Source organism: Myxocyprinus asiaticus, chromosome 17 (assembly GCF_019703515.2).
Source record: "Myxocyprinus asiaticus isolate MX2 ecotype Aquarium Trade chromosome 17, UBuf_Myxa_2, whole genome shotgun sequence".
Lineage (NCBI taxonomy): Eukaryota > Metazoa > Chordata > Actinopteri > Cypriniformes > Catostomidae > Myxocyprinus > Myxocyprinus asiaticus.
In genome coordinates, this window is record NC_059360.1 from 42,614,499 (window position 1) to 42,642,059 (window position 27,561).

The window sequence follows — 27,561 nt, forward strand, 5'->3', positions numbered from 1 at the left end:
TTGTCTTTGATGCAAAGACAGCAATAAACAAGCAATTCGTAGGATAATTTAGTAAAAAAATGTAAACACTGTGGCAGTGTTGTGCTATCAAACATCATTCTGTTTGAGCATCCTGACCAGCTCAACACAGCATCATCTGTGTCAACTAATGGTGTGGGTTTGGAGCGGGTCTATCTGTTTGGCTGTCCAATGGCGAATGGGGACTGTTCAGAAAACAGTAATTATTTTTGCAGTTCCATTTGGTGACATGAGTGGTGCAGAAATGACACCTTTAAGTTCAACAGATTCTACATGTAAAGAAAATATCCATGACCGTTTAATATCTCAAGAATTACAAGTCTGAGAATATAAACATAATATGTTATAAAGTTTCAAATACTAAGGAGAGGTATGTTAATATTGGAGAAAAATATGATTCTAGTGATTTATTCAAGCATATTAGAATGCCATGAGCACAATTATGGCAACTTCAGATTGCCAAGTACGTCCCTGTGCATGCGAGAAATCAATATCCAGTGCTTGTAATTTTAGAGATGCCTCAGTTTGTGTTACCCAACCCCTCCCCACCCCCCATTTTACATGAGAGCAGGATCAAGTCCAGGTGTGATGGATGAGGAAGGTAGAGACCATTTCTAAGAGTGGAAATCTCCTGATCCAGCAGAAATACCCAAGAGAAGAAAGGAGAAATGGGGGGCCCTTGAGAGGAAGTTTCCTTCCAACCTGTTCCCTAGTGGCCCCCTGCACACCCACTATGACTTCATCATAATTAAAGCAGAAACACACTGCACTGCCTGGGTACTCCCTTCCAGTTCCTTCCTGGATATGTTATCTGGAAAAACATAATCCGCGCAAATACGCAGAGATGCAAATGAACTCAAAAACAAAACGATTTATTATTCAGTATTTTTTACTTGTTTTCAAGAAATATCTAAGCTTCCTTAAAATCGGAAATATTTACTTGAGATAATAAGATAATAAGTCTTGTTTTCAGAAAAATCTAACAAACTTTAGTGAGGTTTATGCTTAAAACAAGCAAAAATGATTTGCCAATGGGTTAGAAAAATAAACTTAAAGGAATATTCCAAGTTGAGCTCAATCGACAGATTTTGTGGCATAATGTTGATTGCCACAAACATTCATTTCAACTCGTCCCTCCTTTGTTTTTGTTTTTTAAAAGAAAAAATCAAGGTTGCAGTGAGGCACTTACAATGGAAATGAATGGGGCCAATTTTTGGAGTGTTTAAAAGGCAGAAGTGTGAAGCTCATAATTTTAAAAAACACTTACATTAAACACTTACATTAAACTCATGTATTATTTGGGCTGTAAAGTCAAAGTTCAAATAGTTTTGTGGGATTAATGCTTTACAGTGTTACTTTGTCAAGGTAGCAAATTTGTAAAATTGGATATATATTTATTAGGGCTGTCAATTTAATTAAAAAAGTAATAAGTATTATTCCTTATATAAAAGCATTTCAATCATGGAGTAACACCTGTTTTCTCCAGGGGGCAGTAAGCAAAACTCGCTGTATAGGCAATGCGCAGCTCATACATACAGAGAACAAACCACACTTACCTAGGGCAGACAACACAAGATGAGAACACGTTCTTGCGTACAAACACAGCTTGATGGAGTGCAAATCCAAAGGCAGGGATCTCAAGACATGTTTTCTAAATTTCAAACTTCGTTTAACTTGACACAGCGACCAAAAACTGTATTTTTATGACGCAACGCAACCAAGACGTTCCAAAAGCGTCCCCGTAATTAATTAGATTAACATTTTTAAACAATTGACAGCCCTAAAATTTACACAGAAAAAGATATTAAGCGATTCTATCACACTAAAATCATGTTACATTTAGTCATTTAACACACATTAATATCTTATGGCTTTACTTTTGAAACAGTGAGTACTTTGATGTTTATATTAATTAATATTTTTTGGAAAGACTTGAACTAATATGTCATTTTTATTTTTTAGTTTGTTTGTTTTTTTTTACTGGAAAACAGGACAAAAATATTTAAGAGGAATATTTGTTTTGTAGTCTGAATGCAAACACTTTGCAAGTGCGTGGTTTCGTTGCCCCGTTCTTGCATTACTGTGGCGGTAACAAACCTCAGTACTCAAGGGGGTGATAGAGATACCTTTAAATGTCTGTGCCATTAAACTGAATGTGTAATTATTCAGGTAGGTAGCTATAAACATGTTTAACTAACGTTAGCTAACTCTTTTCAAACTGTTGCTACGTCATACCAGTTAGTTGACTTAGTTGACTTCGAATCCAGGGCATGCTGAGTGACTCCAGTCAGGCTTCCTAAGCAACCAATTGGCCCGGTTGCTAGGGTGGGTAGAGTCATGCTGGGTTAACCTCCTCGTGGTCGCTATAATGTGGTTCGCTCTCGGTGGGGCGCGTGGTGAGTTGTGCATGGATGCCGCAGAGAATAGCATGAAGCCTCACGCACGCTAGGTCTCCGCAGTAACATGCTCAACAAGCCACGTGATAAGATGCGTGGAATGACTGTCTCAGACGTGGAGGCAACTGAGATTCATCCTCTGCCACCTGGATTGAGGCGAGTCACTACGCCACCACAAGGACCTAGAGTGCATTGGGAATTGGGCATACCAAATTGGGGAGAAAATCCCAAAAAAAGAAAGTGGCACTGATTTCAGCTATAGTGCCTCTTGTGGCAGCACTAAGAATGCAACTTGCATTTGTGCTGCGTTATGATTTGTGTTCTGTGAGTTGAGTCAGAATGCAAAAACATGAGAAATCGAGCTTCACCTAGAAGCATTTGCATTTACATACTTGCATATAGCATGTTCGAGAGTAATATCAGAGCTTTTCACAGTCAATGTCTGTATAAAAAGCATATAGATGAAGACAAATCTAACCTGATGAATGCTAATTATGCAATATTTGTATTATGTTTGTGTACAATCTCAAAGTAAAAAGGCTCTTTGAATAATTAAATTGAATGGCTTTTGACAGAGCAAAGGAGACCCCCAACACAGGCTTGCAGATGCTCAATGCCCACAGCATTAACTTTAGCCAGGCTCTGAGAGACCAATTTAACAAGGGGCTTCTTTCTACAAAATATGAACACAGATTTAACAGTTTATATAAAACATATTAAAGGCAGAAAATGCTTTGTCATGCTTTTAAATGGCCAGAGATGCAGACATGGACAGAAGTTGTAAGTATCCGTTGGGTGGGGGGCCACATTCCTCCACCAAAGAAAGGGAGGTGGTTATAAAAAAAAGAATCCTCCTTAAAGAGATTTTATAAGGGATAAGACAAAGTCCACATGAAATGTCAAGGCTCTGTGTGTGGCATCCAAACTGTTTTTATAACAAGGTCCTGCATCCAGGGTAATTGTCACTATCTGACTGGCTCTCCAACGCAAGCTTAACAGCTTCCTGTGCACAAAAACCAGCCCCTTGGGCATAGAAAGAGAGGGAAAGAGTGAGAGATACCGTAAAGAAAACAGAGCTTAGCCAAAGTAAACAGAAAAAGAAAGCATGGCACAGGAGACTCATTGAGATCAGGAGAAAGATTCAGACATCAGATCACGGAAAAGAGCAGAAAGAACAAGTGAGAGCTGAGAAGCCAAATATAGAGAGAATTTTGAAAGGAAGATGTAATTAGACTGTGGATAAAGGTGTGGCCCATGTACTGGCTAAATGACTGTATCAAGTGGCACAATCAATGTTTGACCCACCAAAACTTTGACCATTTTTTTATTCATTATTTTTTTATTCCTGAACAATAAACCACATTTGGTGAAATTACATACACTGGCGGCCAAAAGTTTGGAATAATGTACAGATTTTGCTCTTATGGAAAGAAATTGGTACTTTTATTCACCAAAGTGGCATTCAATTGATCACAATGTATAGTCAGGACATTAATAACGTGAAAAATTACTATTACAATTTTTTTTAAAATTTCAGAACTTCTTAAACTACTTCAAAGAGTTCTCATCAAAAAATCCTCCACGTGCAGCAATGACAGCTTTGCAGATCCTTTGCATTCTAGCTGTTAGTTTGTCCAGATACTCAGATGACATTTCACCCCACGCTTCCTGTAGCACTTGCAATAGATGTGGCTGTCTTGTCAGGCACTTCTCACGCACCTTACAGTCTAACTGATCCCACAAAAGCTCAGTGGGTTTAAGATCCATAACACTCTTTTCCAAATATCTGCTGTCCAATGTCTGTGTTTCTTTGCCCTCTCTAACATTTTCTTTTTGTTTTTCTGTTTCAAAAGTGGCTTTTTCTTTGTAATTCTTCCCATAAGGCCTGCACCCCTGAGTCTTCTTTTTACTGTTATACATGAAACTGGTGTTCAGCAGGTAGAATTCAATGAAGCTGTCAGCTGAGGACATGTGAGGCGTCTATTTCTCAAACTAGAGACTCTGATGTACTTATCCTCTTGTTTAGTTGTACATCTGGCCTTCCACATCTCTTTCTGTCCTTGTTAGAGCCAGTTGTCCTTTGTCTTTGAAGACTGTAGTGTACACCTTTGTTTGAAATCTTCAGTTTTTTGGCAATTTCAAGCATTGTATAGCCTTCATTCCTCAAAACAATGACTGACTGATGAGTTTCTAGAGAAAGCTGTTTCTTTTTTTGCCATTTTTGACCTAAAAAGACCTTAAGACATGCCAGTCTATTGCATACTGTGGCAACTCAAAACAATGTTTAGCTTCATTTAACGAACCAAATAGCTTTCAACTGTGATATAATGGCAAGGGATTTTCTAGTACCAAATTAGCAATTTAGCATGATTACTCAAGGATAACGTGTTGGAGTGATGGCTGCTGGAAATGGGGCCTGTCTAGATTTGATCAAAAATGATTTTTTTCAAATAATGATGGTGCTGTTTTTTACACCAGTAATGTCCTGACTATACTTTGTGATCAGTTGAATGCCACTTTGGTGAGGTAAAGTACCAATTTCCTTCCGAAACAGCAAAATCTTTACATTATTCCACACATTTGGCCATCAGTGTATATATATAGTTAAATACTTGCATATGGGCCAGATGTAGACATGGGCAGGGGTGGGCTAAGCCTACCCAAATGTGAGTCTTGCCCACCCAATCAAACATTTGGGATACACGGTTTTAAATAAAATATATATTTGTTTCCAATTTGTGAATTGGTTAAAAGCAATATGGGGGCGGGCTGTGTGTTGCAAATATTGAGGGTGGGCTGTAGAACCAATAACAAAACAGCACCAGAAATGTGTAATGTTTTTCTATTTTTGTCATTGACCGAAAGCAATGACACACTCATGAAGCGGCTGCTGCAATCCAGAGAGTCCGAGACGTTATGTGAGCAAGAACGGTAATAAGAGATATTTTTGTGCAATGTATAGGTTTTTAGTGCCCATATAGAGGCCTGGTGCTGTCTCAGTGTGCAGTGACCATGTGGCTGCTGTTAATATATCACAGTCTCCCTCTTATTAAATATCTCCCTCTCCCTCCACATCAGCTACCCAAAATCGTGCTGTCTCCATGCGTCTTACATCTCTTATACATCTTTTTACAGTGCTGTGATAGTTTTTTTTATTACTTGTCATTGATTTTTAAACTGCTCTATTTTGCCATGAAAATAACCCTTGGTGCTCACATGGCAATACTTTCCATCCATCCATCCATCCATCCAGATTCCTGTGTTCCCTAAATTACTTTACACATATAGTTTCACTAGTAAATATATCAATACCCTTTTACTACACTACAAAGGCCATACTCATTAACTAACATTGAAACTGAGAAAAATGGCTTTAATTATTTTGATGTGGATTTTGTTGTTACTGCATTTTCACACAATGGTGTCTGTCTGTCACTGGACAAATCATAAGAGACCTGTTTCAGTCAGAACTCAATTTAGCATTTTGCCTTTGTAGGGTAGTGTCATTGCTTATTCCATTTCTGTTAAACACAAAGAATTGCCATCATTTAATATTATATAATTACTTCTTTAAGCAGTTCCCATCTGTGTCAAATTTTAGGATCTTAATCTTATATGTTATTGATCTCTCCATCTAATATATTTCCTTTCACTCCATCCTTATTTTCCTCCTTGATATTAATTCTTTCCACTCCATCCTTGCATTCGTGGGGACTCTAATTTGTGTTTGTAATTTGCTTTAAGGCTGTAATTCTAATTTATCTAAAATTGTATTGCTTTATTTTGTTTCTTAGTAATGGAGGTAGTATACTACCTCCATTACTTCAATCTTATGAGTCAAGTCAATTCAAGTCAAATTTATTTGTATAGAGCTTTTCACAACAGCCATTGATTCAAAGCAGCTGTACATGAAATTATGCTATAACAGGAAATGAATGAATATAATGCCAATATTAGTTATTTTTAGAACTATTAGTGGTTAAAATTAAAGTCCCATGTTATGCACCAAATCTACATTTTGATGGTTATTACTGGAAATTTGGGTGCACAAAAAACTGCATCTAGGATATTATTCATTTTGGACATTTGTAGCCTTAATGTCTAGTGCATGTTTACATAGAAAAATTATTGGAAAAACGGAGCAGATGAGAAAAACACATTTGGTATAAATGGCCCTGTAGATGTCATCTCAATATTGCACCACATTTATTATGAACAACTATGCAATTATTCAAAACAGAAAATGTCTTCTTGTATAGTTAGATTGTATGACATAAGTTAGATTGTATGAATCTAACACCTCTTACGAGATCATGTCCAGGTCAAACTCATGACCTGTAATTATAGTAACTAGTTAGATAGATAAGCATCACACAAATATATCTTTGTTTCCGTATACAAGTTCAGTGAAAGGACACAATTCCAAAACATCCCTGTTATCTACGTAAATGTGATCTTAATAACTTGATTCTTTAAATTCAATCAAGGAGGCATTTTAACTTTTACCTACTTAACTCAACCACTTAGATTAAGGCAGATCATGACGTCACATTTACAAATATAGCCAACTGAACATTCTTTAAGAGATGCCTGTTTATGTCTACACCTATAAACAGCTCTATTTAAGTTACTGTAGTTTCAAAATAGGATCCAGTTTCTTGGTGGTGTTGTCACCAACTCATATGACACTCCATATGAACTCAATTAGATTCAGTTCGATATTGATTCATATGGGTACATTTCACTTATAATGTACGCTTTGTTTACATATGAAATACATTTTCTCTCAGCTAATGCTGTTAATTATACAGCGGACCTTCTAACTAGGTACATTACGAAAATATTAATTTTTGATTCGTTTTTCATAATTTTGGTCACATTTTGGCTTTTTAAAAATTAACAAATTCATGTATTCAATACATAAATAAGATATTATATTTCATATATTATTTTTTGTTACATGTTTATTGTTTAATTGCATACATTTTACTTTTACAAGTATTTACATTGATTTGTTGAACATGCGTTAAAACAAAACCGGCATTTCTGTAAAGAGCAGTAAATAAGCGCATCTTAATGAGAGAGACTTGAATGGCTTTATCTCATCTGTGCCATGCATGATTAGAATTAAATGTTTATTTTTGTGTTGTTTTTGATCAACAACTGACTGTAAAGAACAGAAAGGGTATTAAAAGAGACAATATTCAATGACAAATTGATTGCGTGGATCTCTTCTTTGGACACATCTCTCAACATGCTGTGAAAGGATTTTCTGTTGAACACTTCATGACTATACTACACAATTACTGGTTAGTGAAATGTAAAAATGTACCAGTCAGTTACCAAATATATAACTTTTAGTCGCATAGCGTGAAATTTGATTGCAAATGTGAGTGAATTCCTCTCACTGTAGTGGAGGGTTGCGTAAAAGATCAATCTTGGGATTTAAGAATCGATATCGAGATTGTTCAAATGAAGATCGCGATGCATTGGAAAATCGATATTTTTACCCACACCCAATAATTTAAATATACTGTAACGCTGCCCTAAAAATTATTGGCAGGAAATAGTTCTTTGTATGTACTGTATGTAAAATAGGATATTTCAACCAATATTCATGTGTGCTACAAATCTCTTTGTACTTATCTGCGTATCAACTAATTAGTTAAACAAGCTAACATTAGATGTGCATCATCTTGGTCATAGGATGGACTACACTCTTTGAAAATGGAATAAACAGAGAATAAATGAATGCTTACTAAAGACTTTATCAGCCAAATAACAAAGGATACTGCATCTACGTACTCTTTCACATTCAATTCGGGATGGACTTCAAAGACACTTAATCATTAATCTTATATTTCATACAAAATCCTTTAGATTAAAACAAATAGGTTCTCTGTGTAAACATGCACTAGATGGTCATATTTCAACATTGTGCCACCCTCTTTTTTTCAGCATCTCGCATATGAGTACTGCGTTTTAAAGAGGGCGAGTCAATTTAAAAGAACTTCAACTTTGAAAAATTGTATATCGAGACACCTGCGTTCTGTTTAATTCGTTGGGCTACATCTAGGTTTTTTTTTTAAACGCAAGAGCATGTTCGGTCTGAGATGCCTTTTGGGCAACTGCTGTGGGATTCACAGGGGTTCTCAAGGTTCTCCACATAGCAGCTGATTATATGGTTGAACAATACAATTCACGTTAATTAATTAATAATTTAGTTGCATTTTCTAAAGTCTGCTATAGAACATTCCTTTGTACTTAATAGAGTTTAAATCAGCTAACGCTGTCTGATAAGAAAGTGAGACTCGCTTTTATCTAGTGGAAATCTAATCAACCTGTTGTGGCTTAAAGAAACAGTTCAACCAAAAATTCTCTCATTATTCATTTAGATGTGTATGACTGTCTTTCTTCAGCAGAACACAAATGAAGATTTTTAGAAGCAGATAGAGCTATGTCAGATCCTTATAATGCAAGTACACGGGTGCCAGCACTTTGACGGTCCAAAAGTCACATTTAAGCAGCATAAAAGTAATCCACACGACTCCAGTTGATCAATGAATGTCTTCTGAAGCGAATCGATACGTTTATGTAAGAAACAAGTTGATAATTAAAACGTTTTTAACTTTAAATCGCTGCTTCCATCCAGGGCTCTGATGCTGTTTGAAATGGCCAAACTCATCTGTTCTTCTGTTGTAAATAAGCGCCGCTTCCGAATTCTCGCGTAAACTCGCTGATGCAATTACGTCAAACTTCACGTCAGCTGCTGGCAGGAAGTGCTTTTTTAAAGATAATAATGTTTTAATTATCGATTTATTTTTTTACACAAACATATTGATTTGCTTCAGAAGACATTCATTAAACTGGAGTCATGTGGATTACTTTTATGCTGCCTAAATATGAATTTTGGACCGTCATAGTGCTGGCACCCGTGTACTTCCATTATAAGGATCTGACAGAGCTCTATTTTCTTCTAAAAATCTTAATTGGTCACAGTTTATATTAGGTGGCCTTAACTTCTATGTACTAACATTAAGTACATACAAGACTATGTATTTACTGTGTAACTACATGTTGTTCAAAATATCCACATTTGCTGCTACTGAAGTTGAGGTACAGGTAGGTTTAGGAGTAAGAGTAGGGTTAGGTGTCAAATAAACAGCATAACTAAAAATGTAATTAAATGCAGTTACTTTAAATGTAATTACAATGCAACAACAAGTATGTACATAATAAGTGCATTGTATCAATTAAGTACATAGTAGTTAAGGCCACCTAATATAAAGTGGATCCTCTTGATCATGTGGATTACTTTTATGCTGCCTAAATATGAATTTTGGACCGTCATAGTGCTGGCACCCGTGTACTTCCATTATAAGGATCTGACAGAGCTCTATTTTCTTCTAAAAATCTTAATTGGTCACAGTTTATATTAGGTGGCCTTAACTTCTATGTACTAACATTAAGTACATACAAGACTATGTATTTACTGTGTAACTACATGTTGTTCAAAATATCCACATTTGCTGCTACTGAAGTTGAGGTACAGGTAGGTTTAGGAGTAAGAGTAGGGTTAGGTGTCAAATAAACAGCATAACTAAAAATGTAATTAAATGCAGTTACTTTAAATGTAATTACAATGCAACAACAAGTATGTACATAATAAGTGCATTGTATCAATTAAGTACATAGTAGTTAAGGCCACCTAATATAAAGTGGATCCTCTTAATTTGTGTTCTGCTGAAGAAAGACAGTCATACACATCTGGAATGGCATCAGGGTAAGTGAATAATGAGAGAATTTTAAATTTTTGGGTGAACTATTCTTTTAATTCAGTTAGGCTTTGCTAAAAAAAATCGTGAGTGCCTCAATTCAGTTTGCTGGAAGTTCTTCTCCAATAATGACTGCAGACAGAGAAAATATGCCAAGACTTAAGGGTAAATAAACTCTACCTGTTTAAGTGTTTGTTCAAATAAGATGTGCTTACTTTGGTTGATAGCATATCAGTAGCACTGAATCTCTGTGGAAAATAACAAGGAATTAGGTCTCAAGTGGATGCAATGTAACTCACCTGTCTGCCTGATTTAAATAGTTTGGTCTCAAGTGAAATAATCTAGATACCTTCCTATTATGGAGGGTGAAAAACAAAATTACCATGCCTTTCAAGGTTTTACTGTTTCCACAAACACAGTAGACTAAAAGTACAAGGGTTTTATACAGACAAATGAATCAAATTGAATTTTCCCTTGACCCCATGCAGTCTATATAAAATGTAATTCCTTTCACCCCATGCATTAGCAGTGCACATTATGCCCAGAGGGACTCCCAAAGGACTGTATCATCAGATTGATGAACCACAATGTGCAAACATTCTCATTCCATCAGGTGGTACTTCTTCCTAAAGGGACACCAGCCATGAATAAAAACACTAAAGGCACTTTTACATGTCTCGAAACAGGGCTTCAATGCACCGCTCAACGCAAGCACCATTCAGCACTTTTAAAAAAAAATATATTTTTTGTGAACTATCCGTTTAAGACAGTGGTTCCCAACCCTGTTCCTGGAGGCCCCCCAACACTGCACATCTCCCTTTTCTGACACACCTAATTCAGGTCTTGGAAACTCCACTAATGAGCAGATGAGTTGAATCAGGTGTGTTTGATTAGGGAGATATCCAAAATGTGTAGTGTTGGGGGGCCTCCAGGAACAGGGTTGGGAACCACTGCTTTAAGAGATTCCTCTACCCTAGATAGTAGTGGAAGTGAAGAAGCTCTAGGACTAGGTTAAATGATTTAATAAGTTAAACAGGTGTGCCTACCTGATAAGGATAAAGTGTGACTCCATTGGCTCTTGACACGTGCCCAGATGTCCAGGTGCCCTCCAGGTACTGATGTGCTTGAAGGGCCACAGAACTCAAATTTCCATTGCTGTTACTGGGACTGCTGGGCAGGTGGGGCTGTGGCGATGCCGTCACTTTTCCTGCTTGACTCGGGGAGCTGTTTTTCTTGTCCAACCCACTGCTCACCCCCAAACTATTTGGTTTGGATCCATGTTTGGGGTAAACTGAGTGGTGAGGGCTGCTACTGTTGCTTCCATTGGTGGTTGTTGGGGTAGAACTGGAGGTTGTGGCAGGAATGGTAGCAGAGGTGGTGGAAGCTGATGAATGGTACCCCGCAGGCAGGTACGCCCAGTCTCGAGGTGGCGTGGGACCTTGGAGGATGCTGCGGGAACCTACCAGGGAGGCCAGAGATGGAGGGGAGCCAGGAGATACGTCACACTGCTCCAGGCTCAGCACCATGTGGACAGCCTCCTGCTTCAGTTGACTCAGGTGGGTGGCACAAACGTCACAGCGACCGTCACGCTCGTTCCACGCCTTGCGAGTACTGTTGGACACCTGCAGCTTATCATGGAGGAGCAGGGAGAATGATGGATCCTATGGGGAGAGAGAGAGAGACAGAGATTGAAAAAATAAAAAACTGAGGTTATATAAATGTTGTTATGGGTTTACATTGTCCGAGTGATCATTAGTGATCATGTGATCAAGAGGAGATACCCAGAGGAAACCTGAAATTGGAGACATAATGGAGTTCTGTTAGGTTTCATTTAAGTATAAAATTTATCTGTGATGTCTCTCCTAAATTATTTGAGAGAAATACCAATAGACACTGGGGTAGACAAAGAAATACATGTTATTTGATATTTAGTCTCAGTCACCAATGACTATATATAAATATATCAAATTTGTCAGATGTTTCTCCTAAAATTTTGGGGAAAAATAAATGGAAACTGGGATAGATAATGAGAAAAATGTTAGGTAATTTTTAGTGTCAGTCACCATTCACTTTCAATGTCTGGAAAAATGTAAATCAAGTTAGTCTCAAATGTACAGTATGTACTAAAAATAGTCAATGAATGTGAATGGTGAACAAGGCTAACATTTTGCCAAAAATCTCCATCAGTGTTCCACAGAAGAAAGAAAGTCATAATGATTTAGAACAACATGAGGGTGAATAAATCATTACAGAATTTTCATTTTGGTGAACTATCCCTTTAAAGACGAATTACAGTTATAATGCAAATAACACCTGTGTTCTCACGCTTTGCCGCTCTGGATTTGGTCTGAATTTTTTCAACAACTCTCCATTAGCATAACGCTGCCAATTATCTGGCTTCATTGCATCATCACGCCATGTTCTGCAGAATTCCGCGAGATGTACATCATAATTACGTTTTGGCACATGCTCACAGGACAATGTGAAGATGTGGGAAAGGTTTAATTAGATTTTTTGCAATAGGGTGAATGACATCACCCTTTCATCATGCCGGGACAGAGATGCACACTTTTCTACGAATAAGTGGACAACAAAAGTTAATATACTTAATCCTTCATTCTGATGTATTCCATATGTCAATTGCTTTTTTTCAAGAGAGTGAATTAAAAGCTACTCTGTACAAAATACTTCTGCCACAAGGAAGGATTCATCAGTCTCAATAAAAGTGTGTTCAGACTTTGGTCTTAAATTTAATGTAACACCAGATTAAAATGTTGTTCTACTCATAGTGGGAATTAAATTTTTATCCTCTGAGACATTATACTTATAATGGCTAGATAGTTGTTCATCATTTTAGACTTCGCAACTGTCCTCTAATTAACATGTAAGATGCCCTGACAGCTACTTGACCTTTTAAGCAAATAGACAGTGTCTTTAAGACACTATTGTACTGCTTTTGGACTCAGACTGCAGCAGTCAGTGAGAGATGTGAATTTTAAAGCAGCTACTACAACAATTAACCTTAAACCCTTGGATCAGAGACGACACTCATGAGGCTTAGTTAATGCATGCAGAGTGGCTGAATTAGCTGTGGTACAGCTAATGAAAGTATAAGTACAGAATACCTGACCGCCAACCATGAACCCAGCGGTCCAACTCCTTCGCCTACGTCAGAGAAATTGATTCCTGTAGGAATATGTGGGGGACTTCTGCTCTCTGGCCAGCGAGGTAGACTTTAATGAGGTCGCCCTCAAAGACTGCTTCCGGTTCGGATTAAGTGAGGCAATTTCTTCCCTGATCGTTCCCGAGTCTCCACCCATGCCCATGACCACAGAGGTCGTTCCTGAGTCTTCGCCCATGCCCACGACTACAGAGATCGTTCCCGAGTCTCTGCCCGGGACTACAGAGGTCGTGTTCCGGTCATGTCATGTGATTTCCTGTTCCCTCATGTGATCTTGTCATGTGTTTTCCCTTGTTCATGTGTCTTGTTTCCATTGGTTCATTGTTTGATTACTTTGTTATCAGTTCTAGTTTGTCATTGGTTTAAGTTTATTAGTCTTGCTATATTGTTTATAGTTCTGTCTGTTCATTGGTTTTCTTGTTACCCATGTCTGTGTATTTAAGCCCTCATGTTTGCCATTGTCTCTCATCAGGTATTGTGTATGTAACCTTGTTGTTTTGTTCTAACCATGTCAAGCCAAGTTTAGTTTAGTTTATGTCAAGTTTATGTTTAGTCAAGTTTATATTGAAGTTCATGTTTATGTTTCACGTTTGTAGTCAGGGTATTTTGGATTCCACAACTGTAAATTAATCTGCACTTGGGTTCATCACTCCTACATCATTGTCTCTTTGTCTGCCTGTTTCCAGCAACGTTACACACTCCTTGAAACTGAGTGAGATTACACGGTTTTATTGCGGTGTGAAAAGAGACTTCCAATGGAGACTTTTAAGAGACTTTGCTTAAACCAGCATGAGCATGTTTACAAGTAAAGAAAGAGAGGAGAGTGGTCTATCAGCGACAGGAGATAACATCTTTTACATTGTTGCGTGCCTCTGCTAGCAGTGATGATCCGGCCAACAGTATGAAGTAAATAATGTTAAAAATGAGGGTAACGCTTTACAGTAAGGTTCTATACATAAACATTTGTAAATGCAAAAGCTAACATAAAATAACAGTGAGCAATACTTTTACAGTATTTCTCCCAATTTGGAATACCCAATTCTCTATGTGCTCTAAGTCCTCGTGGTGTTGTTGTGACTCGCCTCAATCCTGGTGGAGGAGGACAAATCTCAGCTGCCTCCGCATCTGAGACCATCAACCCACGCATCTTATCACGTGGCTTGTTGAGCGCGTTACCGCGGAGATATAGCACATGTGGAGGCTTCACGCCATCCACCGCGGCATCCACGCACAACTCACCACACGCCCCACCAAGAGCGAACCACATTATAGCGATCACAAATAGGTTACCCCGTGTGACTCTACCCTCCCTAGCAACCAGGCCAATTTGGTTGCTTAGGAGACGTGGCTGGAGTCACTCAGCACGCCCTGGGATTTGAACTAGCAAACTCCAGGGGTGGTAGCCAGCATCTTTACCATTGAGCCCCAGCATTTATTAATCTTGATTAATGTTCATTTCTGTGTATACTAATACATTTTTAACATTTCAAGTTGCATACATTAACATTAGGTCATATATTATGCACGCACAGCAATTAACAATGAACAATAGTATATTTAAATTAAACATTAACAAGATTAATGCTGTAAAAAAAAACAATAAAAAAAAAAAAAAAAACATTGGAAGTCCATTATACCGAATGCATCAAACAATGTTTGCAAATTGAACCTTATTTTAAAGTGTTACCAAAAAGTGAATATAGTTGTATACGTGTAATTAGAAGCAAGGCATTAACAGAAATTGCAACTGTATCAAGTGTTGGTTGTTGTCCAGCAGAGGATTTCTATGACATTATATATTCATTTTCAAAGAAACTTAGAAGAGGTACAGTTGCTTCTGAAGTTTTTTTTTATGGTTATCGTTTTTTACCTTCATATTTATCGATGTAACTGCATGCATACTGTAACGTGTTGAAATGTTTATTGTTAGATTCTTACTATTAAGAGAACTTTGTTGTGTTATGCATTTGAATGTCTTGAATTGAGAGCTGTTTCTGAATGTTTTGTGTACAGTGTGTGTGGAAACACTTTCCCCAGTGTGTGCAAGGGGGAGACTGTGGGCAGTAGAGGTTTACCGCAGTTTCAAGTGTGGTTCTCCTAACAGTTACAGGCTGTACGCTGTGGCCGAAAATACCGTCAAAAATAAACAAACTGTTCATGAGATCGGCCTCGTGTCTTCATTGCGACACTACAATGCATTTTAATTCCCTTTTCTGTAAACACCTCACATAAAATGCCATTTTCAGCAGTCTCTGGACCGGTGCCCTGCGAAACCAAAAGTGGATATGACCACACTCACTAAACTGGAAATCAAACACGGCTGTCATATGCAACAAGCTCATATAAGCTGCAACAATAGGATGTCAATAAGTGAAGTTTCAACATTTGGATATGAGACCAGGTGAAAGTCTTGATAGTTGTAACACTTTTTACTCCAGAGAATATTTCTCAGGTTATGGTTTATGATTTCCAGTTCCCAGCATGCTACTGCATGCAAAAGAAAATATCCGACAATTCACAGTGAGTCTCTGACACATCAAGTTGGGCTGCAATGGGCCTGAAAAACTGTGCAATCCAGCTTCTCTGGCCTTATGGTGTCCTTATTGTACCTTGTACCTCCCTGGCGGTTTTGCCAGTCCCCTCTAGGCTGTCCCGGGCGGTACAGGGCATCGGTCCAGCTAATCAAAGCGCCATGCATGAGCACATTCACTGAAGGAGAGAGACTGGAGGTCTGTTCTGATTAAAACCACACATTCCTGCTGTCAGTGTAAATCTAGAGGCTGACTCTCGGCTTACACAAGATGCTTTGTGTACCCATCCGCTCCTCAGCCAGCATCCCTTCTGCCCCATATGCTGCACGCAGTGACCTCCACTGTTCGCCACTGTTAACTCCACTCTAATATAATAATCTAAGGCTAACAGGGCTGCACTGTACCATAAGGCTCTCTGTAAAAGTCCAGATCTAAGACACTTATCTTTGACCAATATCTAAGAAAATGACATCTAATCCCACTTAAAGCACATAATAACAAACTCTACACAAAATGCTCCTGTCTCATTTAGTGTACTTTTTTTAATGTCCTGTAAATATATATATAGATATATATATATATATTCACAGGACATTAATACACTGCCTGGCCAAAAAAAAGTTGCACTCAAATATTTTGTTGGACCACCTTTAGCTTTGATTACGGCGCACATTCGTCATGGCATTGTTTTGACAACCTTATGCAACATCACAACATTTATTTCCGTCCAGAGTTGTATTAAGTTTTGGCCGAGATCTTGTATTGATGACGGGAGAGTTGAACCACTTTGTAAAGTCTTCTCCAGCACATCCCAAAGACTTTCAACGGGGTTAAGGTCAGGACTCTGCATGTGGTGGCCAATTCAAGTGTGAAAATGTTTCCTTGTGCTCCCTGAACCCCTCTTTCACAATTTGAGCCCAATGAATCTTGGCATTGTCGTCCTGGAATATCCCCGTGCCGTCAGGGAAGAAAAACTCCATTGATGGGATAACCTGGTCATTCAGTAAATTCAGGTAGTCAGCTGACTTCATTTTATTGCCGCATAACGTTGCTGAGCCTAGACCTGACCAACTGAAGCAACCACAGATCATAACACTGCCTCCAGAGGCTTGTACAGCGGGCACTATGCATGACGGGTGCATCGCTTCATGCGCTTCCCTTCTTACCCTGATGCGCCTATCGCTTTGGAATAGGGTAAATCTGGAGTCATCAGACCACATGACCTTTTTCCATTGCTCCACACTCAAATCTTTATGCTCCCTAGCAAAATGAAGTTGTTTTTCCAATTAGCCTCACTAACAAGTGTCTTTCTTGTGGCCACACAGCTGTTTAGTCCCAATCCTGTAAGTAAATGCTCATACTTTCACTATTAAAGGAATGGTTCACCCAAAACTGAAAATTCTCTTATAATTTACTCACCCTCTTGCTATCCCGGATGAGTATGACTTTCTTTCTTCAGCAGAACACACTTGAAGATTTTTAGAAGAATATCTCTGCTCTTTTGGTCCATACAATGCAAGTGAATGGGTGCCACATTGTGAAGCTCCAAATATCACATAGGTCCGCATAAAAGTAATCCATAAGACTCCAGTGGTTAAATCAATGTCTTCAGAAGCGATGTAATAGGTGTGGGTGAGAAACTGATCAATATTTAAGTCCTTTTTTGCTATAAATTCTCCTCCCTGACCAGTCAACTTCGACTTCACTTTTACTTTTGACTTTTTTTTCTTCTTGTTGTGTTTTTGGTGATTCACATTCTTCATGCATGCGCCCCCTACTGGGCAAGGAGAAGAATTTCTAGCAAAAATTGACTTAAATATTGATCTGTTTCTCACCCAAAATTATCATATCACTTCTGAAGATATGGATTTAACCACTGGAGTTATATGGATTACTTTTATGCTGCCTTTATGTGCTTTCTGGAGTGAAATTTTGGCACCCATTCACTTGCATTGTATCTTTGTTTGTGTCCAGCAGAAAAAAGAAAGTCATACACATCTGGGATGGCATGAGGGTAAGTAATGAGCGAATTGTAATTTTTGGGTGAACTATTCCTTTAAAAATAGCTGTGAGTTCTACTATCGATTTTTTTATGATGTGATTTCACCGAGCGTTTTAGTGATCTCCGATAACGATCTTTGCTTGATGCAGGCCAATAATTTCCCCCTAATGAAACACAGTAACATCTTTTCCATGACCATGGGATACGTCTTCCGACATGGTTGTTTAAGAAATGAGAAGCTACACACTGCATCAGTTAGGGTTAAAAGAATTGTTCCCAGCTAAAACATATTAATCACTGCAATAATAATCTAATCATAGTCTCGGCTTATTTAAATCCAAACTAACTTTTTTTTTTTTGGCCAGACAGTGTATATTAAATTACAATATTTTTTTATAAATTCTACTCTCCAAAGATAAAATTTCACTATCATCATATTTTGCTATAACTCTTTGCTATACACTGGTATACAACCCCAATTCCGAAAAAGTTGGGACAGATGAAAAATGCTAATAAAAACATAAAGTAGTGATTTGTAAATTATATTCACGCTTTGCTTTATTGAAAGCACTACAACTAAACATTATATGATGTTTTACCTTGTTTTGTTTTTTTTTTTGTTATTTTTTAAATGTACAGTAATTTCAAATCAGATGATTGCAACACACTCCAAAAAAGTTGAGACAGTCGAGTGTTTACCACTGTGAAACATCACCATTTCTTCTAATAACACTTATGCATGTAGGCACTGAAGACACAAGTTTGTTAAGTTTAAAAAGTGGAAATTTCCCCCATTCATCCATTATGTAGGTCTTCAGCTGCACAATTGTTCGGGGTCTTTGTTGCCGTATTGTGCGTTTCACAATGCACCACACATTCTCAATTGGAGATGGTCAGGACTGCAGGCAGACCAATCTAGCACCCACACTCTCTGCTTATTCAGCCAGAATGTGGTTTGAAGTTGTCCTGCTGAAAATTCTGGGATGTCCCTGGAAAAGACGGTGCTGGATGGCAGTATATGCTGCTCCAAAATTTGTACATATCTGTCTGCATTAATGGTGCCCTCACAGATGTGTGAGTTACTCACGCCATGGGCACTCACACACCCCTGGCCCATACAGACACTGGCTTTTGGACCTGATGCTGATAACAGCTTGGATGGTCCTTTTCCTCTTTGGCCTGGAGAACACAACGGCTGTGTTTTTCAAAAACGATTTGAAATGTGGACTCATTGGACCAAAAAACACGGTTCCACTGTTCTACTTTCCATCTAAGATGAGACCGAGACCAGAGAAGTCAGCAGCGCTTCTGGACAGTGTTGATGTATGGCTTCTGCTTTGCATAGTAAGGTCTTATCTTGCATCTGTGAATGCAGCGGCAAATGGTGTTGACTAACAAAGGTTTACTTAAGTTATCCCAAGCCCATGTTCATGATATCCATTACAGATGAATGATATTTTTTAAGACAGTGACGTCTGAGGGATCAGAGATCATGCGCATTCAGAAGTGGTTTTCGTCTTGCCCTTTACGCACCGAGATTTGACCAGATTCCTTGAATCTTTTAACTATATTGTGTACTTTAGAGTGTGAAATGCCCCAAATCCTTCCAATTTGTTTTTGGGGAACATTGTTCTCAAAGTGCTGGATTATTTGCTGAAGCATCTGTTGGCAAATTGACAATCTTGAATGATCCTTGCTCTTGAAGGACTAGGCTGTTTTTGGAGGGTCCTTGTATACTATGACATGATTGCCTCACCTGTTTAACATCTCCTGTTTCACTTTGCCTTGTTATTTTAACTTGTCAAATTGTTATTAGTCTTAAATTGCCCCTGTTTCAACTTTTTTGGAGTGTGTTACAATCGTCTGATTTGAAATTACTATACATAATAATTTTTTTTTTTTTTTTTAATTCACAAGGTAAAACATAATATAATGTGTAGTTATAGTGTTTTCAATTTAGCAGAAGATGAATATAATTTATAATTTATAAAGCATTTTTCATACTGTCCCAACTTTTTTGGACTTGGGGTTGTACATTAAGACAAGAATCAACTATATTATGAAGGCAGATTTTTACCGAAATGTTTATATGTGTTCTAAGGACAAAGGTATTTTTCATGAAAGGCAGGTTTTTAACTTGTTTTTTTAATGTCATATGTTTATTTTATTTATTAATTACAATATATGTTGGCCAAAACAATGTTTTGATAGTTTTGAACATTACCTTTTCCATTTTCTGTAGCCAAGACTTTAAGGCTATGCAGAAATTGCAACCTACCATGAGAAATATTTACTGAAATAATAAGAGTGACAACTAGCCCCGGTCTCCCAAATCTACAACTAAAGGAGCTGTGCAGGATATAGAACTGAAGCTCATGAGAGATATATTGATGTAAATATTTGTAGAAGGCAGGCAAAAGTTATCTGGTATATATTTCAGGATGCCACAACATACTGACACACTGACCTCCACTTTCCTGGCCAACAGGAAACTATCATTCACATGCTGGATGTTCTGTTGGTATAGACACACTTGCTTTCCCAAAGTGTTTAGCATAGGCAGTTGTCTTTGGATTCATGTCAGGCTGTCTTAAATTATGTAAAACAAATATGTTGTCCATGTTGGTTAAAAAAAAAAAAAATGTTTGAGCCTATAAGGTGAATCTGGTTTAAGAAGCATTTTTAAACTCTGGAAATTTTTTTCTACTTTTTCGGCTGTGGCAGTTGAAACCTGCATTTCTTTAATTCATGCAAAGCCACTGCAAATATTTCTGCTTTCAGGGTGGGGAACCAAACACAAAATCCTAAGCTTTGCCACTTGAAGACTTAACCAAAAATAGCAGACCTTTTATCAGTTTTACTCTAAAAAGATCATTTAAATCCTTTTAATAAAAAACAACTTTTCCTGATGGATAAAAGATGTCTGTTTCACATTTACAAACAATCACAACATAACCAGAAAATAAGCAATTGTTTTTTTTTTTTTTTTTGCATGGTGAAAGCCTGCGCCCCGAAACCATCATTATACAGTAAATGCATTAAAGCGCCTTGTGGGGAAAATCAGGCAAAACTTCTTATAATTTGAGTAAGAAGTGCTGCTTGCAGGCATTTCACTTATCAATATGAGTATTTGATTATTCACATTGCAACCGAAGATGTGGTAGTCAGTTAACAGTGCTGTTTAATTTGAAAGAAACTCATGAGCATCTAGCCCTTTACAGATCTGATATGAATTATGGAGGGCTTGGATATACACGCAAGTGGAATGTACTATATTTTCAAATCGATTTAATATTGCTCACATCGTTTAAATTATTGAAATATATAGATAAAAAAGCACATTTACATGTTGGCTGGTTAAATTGTACAAAATTGTACATGACATGTTTTCTTACCTTTTTGTTAAGTGTTGTCTGCTATTGCCTCTTTCGATTACAATCACAGTTTTGTGGAAAAAATAATGATAAATAGTAATTAAAATGATTAATTTCAAGTGGCACTTACAGTAAGTAAACATTGCAGGGTATCAGTGCATAAACTTTGTGGTTATCTGTCAACACAAATATGGCAAACACCCCTGGCTGAAATTTTAGATTTTTTAAATACTCTTTTTCTGAAGAAAGATAAACGTAAATGATGATGAAAGCCAAAATATTAAATGCCATTGATCAATATTTACTGCGTAATCCATTACTTTGTAGAGGGGGGTCAAAATGACAATTTTTGCCTATGATTTTTGCACAAAACTTCAGGTCAGAAAATAACCTTAGAAAGGTGGCAGCATCATAATTTTATTTTTCACAGAGATTGCTATGTATATTACTGAAATCAGCTGCATTATATGCCAATGGTGTGAGTCAAAAAATGGGGAAAAAACACTGTTTGATGTGCCTATAACTCCAGAAGAATTAAATACATCTTAATATCCTTTTAGATTCTGGTTCAGGACAAACTTTCCTTTTTGTATCTTCATTTTTTTAAGGCACTATTTTGTTAAATCCCAGCGATATGGGACTCTAAATGTGTCCATAAACTGTTACATTTTTAATGGTTGGAAACCAAATGTGGGTCACATGATATGAAGCTAGTTTTTCTCGTTCAAAAAAACAAAAACAAAGGTCTAAAGTACAAATAATGTTGAAACTAGAAATGTACCTTAATTTATTCACATTTTACATTTACATTACACAAACACTCACAAATGAGAAACATAAAAACAGTAATGAAAAAATCATTATTTTCGAGAGCCCAAAAATATACTATTATTAAGAATAAGTGACACATGTGGCTCTGCAGTTAATACAATACCTATATCTAGTTTTTGAATTTCAGAAATGTTAAAAGCACTGGAATGCATTATTAGGGGTCCAAGCACCAAAAATGCTGAAACTCAATTTTAACTCAGTAAGCACAGTCACTGCTAAAGATATAGCATTGTTAAAATATCTTAAAATTGTTCTGAAAAGGGTTAACACTTTGTGAACTTTGTTAGAGTTTCCAGAAATTGGTTTCAACATTTTCTGCCTCGCAATGGCACACTGATGACAAGGGCCTATCTATACATTCATTCAAGACATTCATAACATTTAGCAGTATTCACTTATTACTTACCACATACATTTGTAAAATAAACCCAATCCTCTCTTTACAGCACCATTATTGCATATACAGTAGACTCAGATTACATTAGGAAATGTTCAGGACAAACATGCATAAAAGCTAAATCACACTAGTGGATGTAGCCATTGATCCTGCAGCCAAAAAGAGATAGAGAGAATTTCAGAGAGGGTAAAAAATACCTCTTAAGACCGCCATATGGACTGAAGCCCTGCAGTCCAGCGCAATGCTTTAAAGAATACTTCAGATGAGAACATCAAAGTGTTGATTGGAAAGTCACCATTTATCATGACAGAACTGGATCCAGGACTTAAAAAAGGTAGATTTTCCCTTCGTTCATATTCCTCTATGACCATGAAATTAGTCCAAAAAAAAAGTCTGGATTATTAGCTTTTAACTGGAAGCATTTACTCACTGCCACCGGACTAGTCTCAAGTCACGTTTACCCGCTTTAGAGGACAAATCAAATGAGCAAAGTTAGGCCTGCATCCAGAGCCTCTGGTTTCCTGTATAAGTCTGCTAGTCAATTAATCATTTCATTAGCAGGGACCAAAGAGAAGGGCAGCTATTATCAGGCTGCTTATGAAAACATTGATGTCATTAATACTCCTAACAGCAGCCCTGACTGAATCAATTAACCATCGTCTATTTAGGCCATCCCACAGGGCCAAACATAGAGGGCAAGGGGCAAAAGTCATGAGCTACATTGAAGGAACAGAAGATAGACTGCCCTTGCTTGTTCCATAGATTTCTAAGCTGCCTTTGTGTCTTTGGAAGTCATTGGCAATGGACTAGAAACACTCCAACACATCGGATATTGTGTTTTAATCAAAACATACTGTAAATGCAGAATCTTACTTAAATACAGTACATAAAAGAATCCTTAACTGAAATAGACAGACCTTTACACTTAATCCTTTTAATCAAATCGTTTAATGGATGCATGATCCATTAATAAGTTCTGCAAAGTCATTGTTTTGCAATATGGCCAGGGTCGGACACTTGTTATCCATAAACAATTGCATGATATCATCTGATAGTTGTGCTGCCTTTCTAAAACTGATCTCAGACCTGATATAAACATCACTGTAATACTCTAATACGCTCTGTATTTTTAAGGCAGTACAGAATAATTCTAACTCAGAAATTCACTTAAAGTACCAAAAAGTACCATGGTAAAAGATAGTATATAGTATTACAGAACTGTAACTTGAAGTACTATGTAAATAGGGTTGTAACGGTTCGAATTTCTCACAGTTCAGTTTGTATCATGGTTTAAGGGTCACGGTTTTGGAACTGTTCAGTATTTGCTTTGTTCAGAAAAAAAAGATTACTGCCAAATCCAAAGAATAATCTATTTAGTAAACACTTCAACAGGTTTGCCCTTAAATAACAATCATTGTTTTACAACAGTAACCATAGTTTAACCATATTATTTGTAGTAAAATCATAGTAACCACAATATAAACATGGTTACTGTCATGGTTACAATATATAGTAAAACCATGGTTACTATATAGAAACTACAGTATTACTGTAATAAAACCGTGGTTAATTGTATCAAAACATTGATTTCTGCTCATTCATGGTTACTACAATATTACTACAGTAAAACCATGGTTAATTTTCGTCAGGGTCCTTAACTCAAATAAAACATTTTCTCTAATTACTAAATCAACATTCTAACTTAATACCTGCACTAATACGCTACATGCATCAACATAAAGTGCACTTCAAACTCATCTCAACATATATTCAATATTTGGAAGCTGTACATCACTATAGAAGGAATAACCTTGCTATTAGAATGCATACGAGAAGGGATGTTGTGATAATGATGTTTGAGTATTTTAATAATACGTGGAAATCCCACATGAAAACCCCAAACGCTTTAGTTATTGTTTCATGTCTGTCCAAATTAGCATGGAGTGTCTGCTTAAAAATGGAGTGTGTGCAGTTTCGGCTCATCTCTTTCCCTGGGTGATGTCGGTGTAAATTATTAATCATGTATCAATGTATTACTACAACGGCATCTTAATGCCATTAATCAAAGCGCATTATTGACGCTTGCGATAGATTACAGCTGCGCAAGGAAACAGGAAGAACTTGCGTGTACGTTTTAAATAAACCCTCACGTGCATTATTGACATATATTACCAGTATACGGCACTCTTGTCGAGCGATGTCTGCTAACAGTGCATGTTTTGTAAACATCTTTTGACCATCGCTGTTGTAATTTACTGCAAAAAGAAAATTTTCCCAGAAAGGAGAAATGCAGGGGGCTTCTCTATAAGTGGCTCGTTTTCTCCACTTGCCATTTTCAACTACACACAACGCGTGCAGAACTGTGATGTCATCAAGTTGACCCACATGAAACACGGGCAAAGCGTATCCATCTACAGATCCATTCGAGTACATTAGCGGAGTTTGTAACTGTACCTGTCTGTAACTGTAAGTGTACCTGACGCTTTGTTTTCTTCACCAAAACTTGTGCTCAAGATGCATCATTAAACTTGAGGAGAACCGACCACGGTGCCAATGCTTCCCGAACTGTGGGTGGCAAACCGTACGGTTCGGTTTTTTACCGTAAACCGTTGCACCCCTAGTAAATACACTCACTGTGAATTTGGTGACAGTAGATCGAAAGTTCTTCAGCTAAAAGACCAAAATTCAAACCACTGTCCCCAGTGGCCGAAGCGGGAAGTGTTTATGAACAGTTTTCAGATGAAATGTCCACGGAGCGACGCCTAAAGCAAGATGTTAAACTTCCTATTCTGTTTGGTCATTTTTTACAGAAATCAGTTTTTCCGATGTAATAAAAATGGTTTCATTTATAGGAGCGGTACAAGACTCTGTGACTTTTCCTCCATTTGCCATCTGAACACACAAACATTTTTAACTTGATTTAATGTCTAAGTGGTTGTAAAAAAAAAAAATGACACCTTTGCTGTTAGCGGTCAAAATTGACCAGCCATAGGAAATTAATGTGAAAGACTTAAAAACAGAGGAGTTTCGGTGCCGATTTCTGCTGCGCTGCTCAAGTTGAATTAAAGTGAAAGTGCACTACTGATGGACATAATGAAGATGAGTTGACACGAAAAAGTAGATACTGGACAGATTAGGCATACATTTGTAGACTAGTGTGTTTCTGTTTTAATTACAGTTCGTAGGAAAACCAAAAAAAGAAATTAAATGACAAAAATAAAATGTAATTATTTTAAATATTTAGCTTAAGCAGACATACGGTTTTATAATTTAAAACAACAGTTTAATTGCTATTCAATGGTTGTGCATAATTACTTTTTTCTGACTATGTTATTAAGCTATTTTATTAAGTGTGATCAAGCCAAACCGAGTGATCAAACCATCCTCTGTTGTGAAAAACAACATTCAGGCTCATTGTCCTCCCCTACCACGAAATAATGATGTTTAAAAATGAGCAGAGCTTATTGTGCTGGCTGTCACTACATGAAATAATTCTACAATACTGCATTAGATAACACCAGCATCATGTAAATACGATTTTATGACGATCAAGCTTGTAACACTTATCAATAGCTCATTCCTGATAACCATTATAACTTTATTTTCTGTATAGAGCACAGCAGTTTCTGCAGCATAAACGCTGCTGCTGTAAAAGCACACACATTGTTTGCTGCGGAACTGTCATGACGCACTGCTTCGGTTCGGCTCACGCACTGCTTTGGCGTGCAATGTAAAACAGGCGTTACACATGCACAAAAATGAACTGGTAACTATTACACAAAGCAATTGTTTTTTTATTTTGTCAAAAAATAAATACATTTAAAAAAAATGACTGCAAACAGTAAAGCCATACTTGAACAGAAAAGGAGGGTTAAAGTAAGTTGTTTTTAGTTGTGAATGATGTAATACAGTGAAAAGGAAATGCATATTTTATTAACCATACACCCTAACCCAGACCCCGACCCTAAACCTAACCGTCACAAGAGTAAAAATAGAATCTTAGAGGTAAAATACAACCTCTGAATCGTGCTCATGGTTGTTTATGTGAATGCAATAACTTCCTGGTTTCCATAGGACCAGAACTTGTGTCTCTGTGGTTTGCTCAGTAACATCAAAGAAAAAGGTAAACACATTTTGAATTGATGCAAAAATGTCTGATGGGAGATGGAAATTTTCTGTAACTGCAGAATTTGGGGTCAATGTAACCGGAACATTATGAAGCAACATGTCGTGTTCACATGTGATCATGTTGAAATACCATGCAATAAAATATTGTAAAAACACACAATATTCAGCTAGTTTTAATATCTATTCCAGTAATGTCCAACCAAATAGCACATGTTTCAAATTCACATACTGAAAGGTGAAGATCAGCCTAGGAGAGATTTACCCGGGACTTTTAAAACAATTTAAAAGTTGGTGGTGTATTTAAAATGCTTGCCGTAGGGTACAGTTAGTTATTGTGAGAAATACTTGGAATACAAGGATATCTCTTATGTTTTGAAACACTTCAATGTAGATGCAAAGTTTACCAGCATTGTATGATGCATGCTAATATACAGAGGTGTCAGCTTTATTACTGACTTTATGTTGGTTATTGACAGAGAATAATACATTACATACATCATAATTTGAGCTAATAAAATCTGCTTTGAAATCAACCAGTAACAGAGAACATCTAATCAGGTAAACCACAAACTGCTGAAAACAAATTCTGTACAACCAACCTTCTTCTAGTAGATGTGTTTGCAGAAGAAACCCAATGTTATGAATAATAAAAAGCAAATACTAGATCTCATTGCTCATTTAAACATTTTAATTTTATCCGAGTCCTCTAAATGTTCAGTCTCTGAACTCTGCAGCTGTATTTCCTTCATCGTGCATATGTAAAATATAAACCTGCAAAATCCTGGAGAGCGATGTAAGGACAAAGTCAGTTTTTGAGGTACCGACATATTACCTGTTGTTGGTTTTGGCTAATGTGACATTAGTTTTGTGAGTGGCTTCATTCATTTTGAGGTTTCACTGGCCATTCGTTACATTTCCGCTCAGTTCC

At 37.2% G+C, this 27,561-nt stretch overlaps 1 protein-coding gene across 1 annotated transcript in view; it reads right to left on the bottom strand.

Moving 5' to 3' along the window:
• LOC127455626 (kinesin-like protein KIF26B) overlaps window positions 1-27,561 on the bottom strand; it is a 136,175-nt gene that overhangs the window by 75,258 nt on the left and 33,356 nt on the right. The window contains exon 3 of the mRNA XM_051723679.1: window positions 11,236-11,850. Coding sequence (XP_051579639.1) covers window positions 11,236-11,850 — 615 coding nt within the window. The remainder of the gene's footprint in view (window positions 1-11,235; window positions 11,851-27,561) is intronic.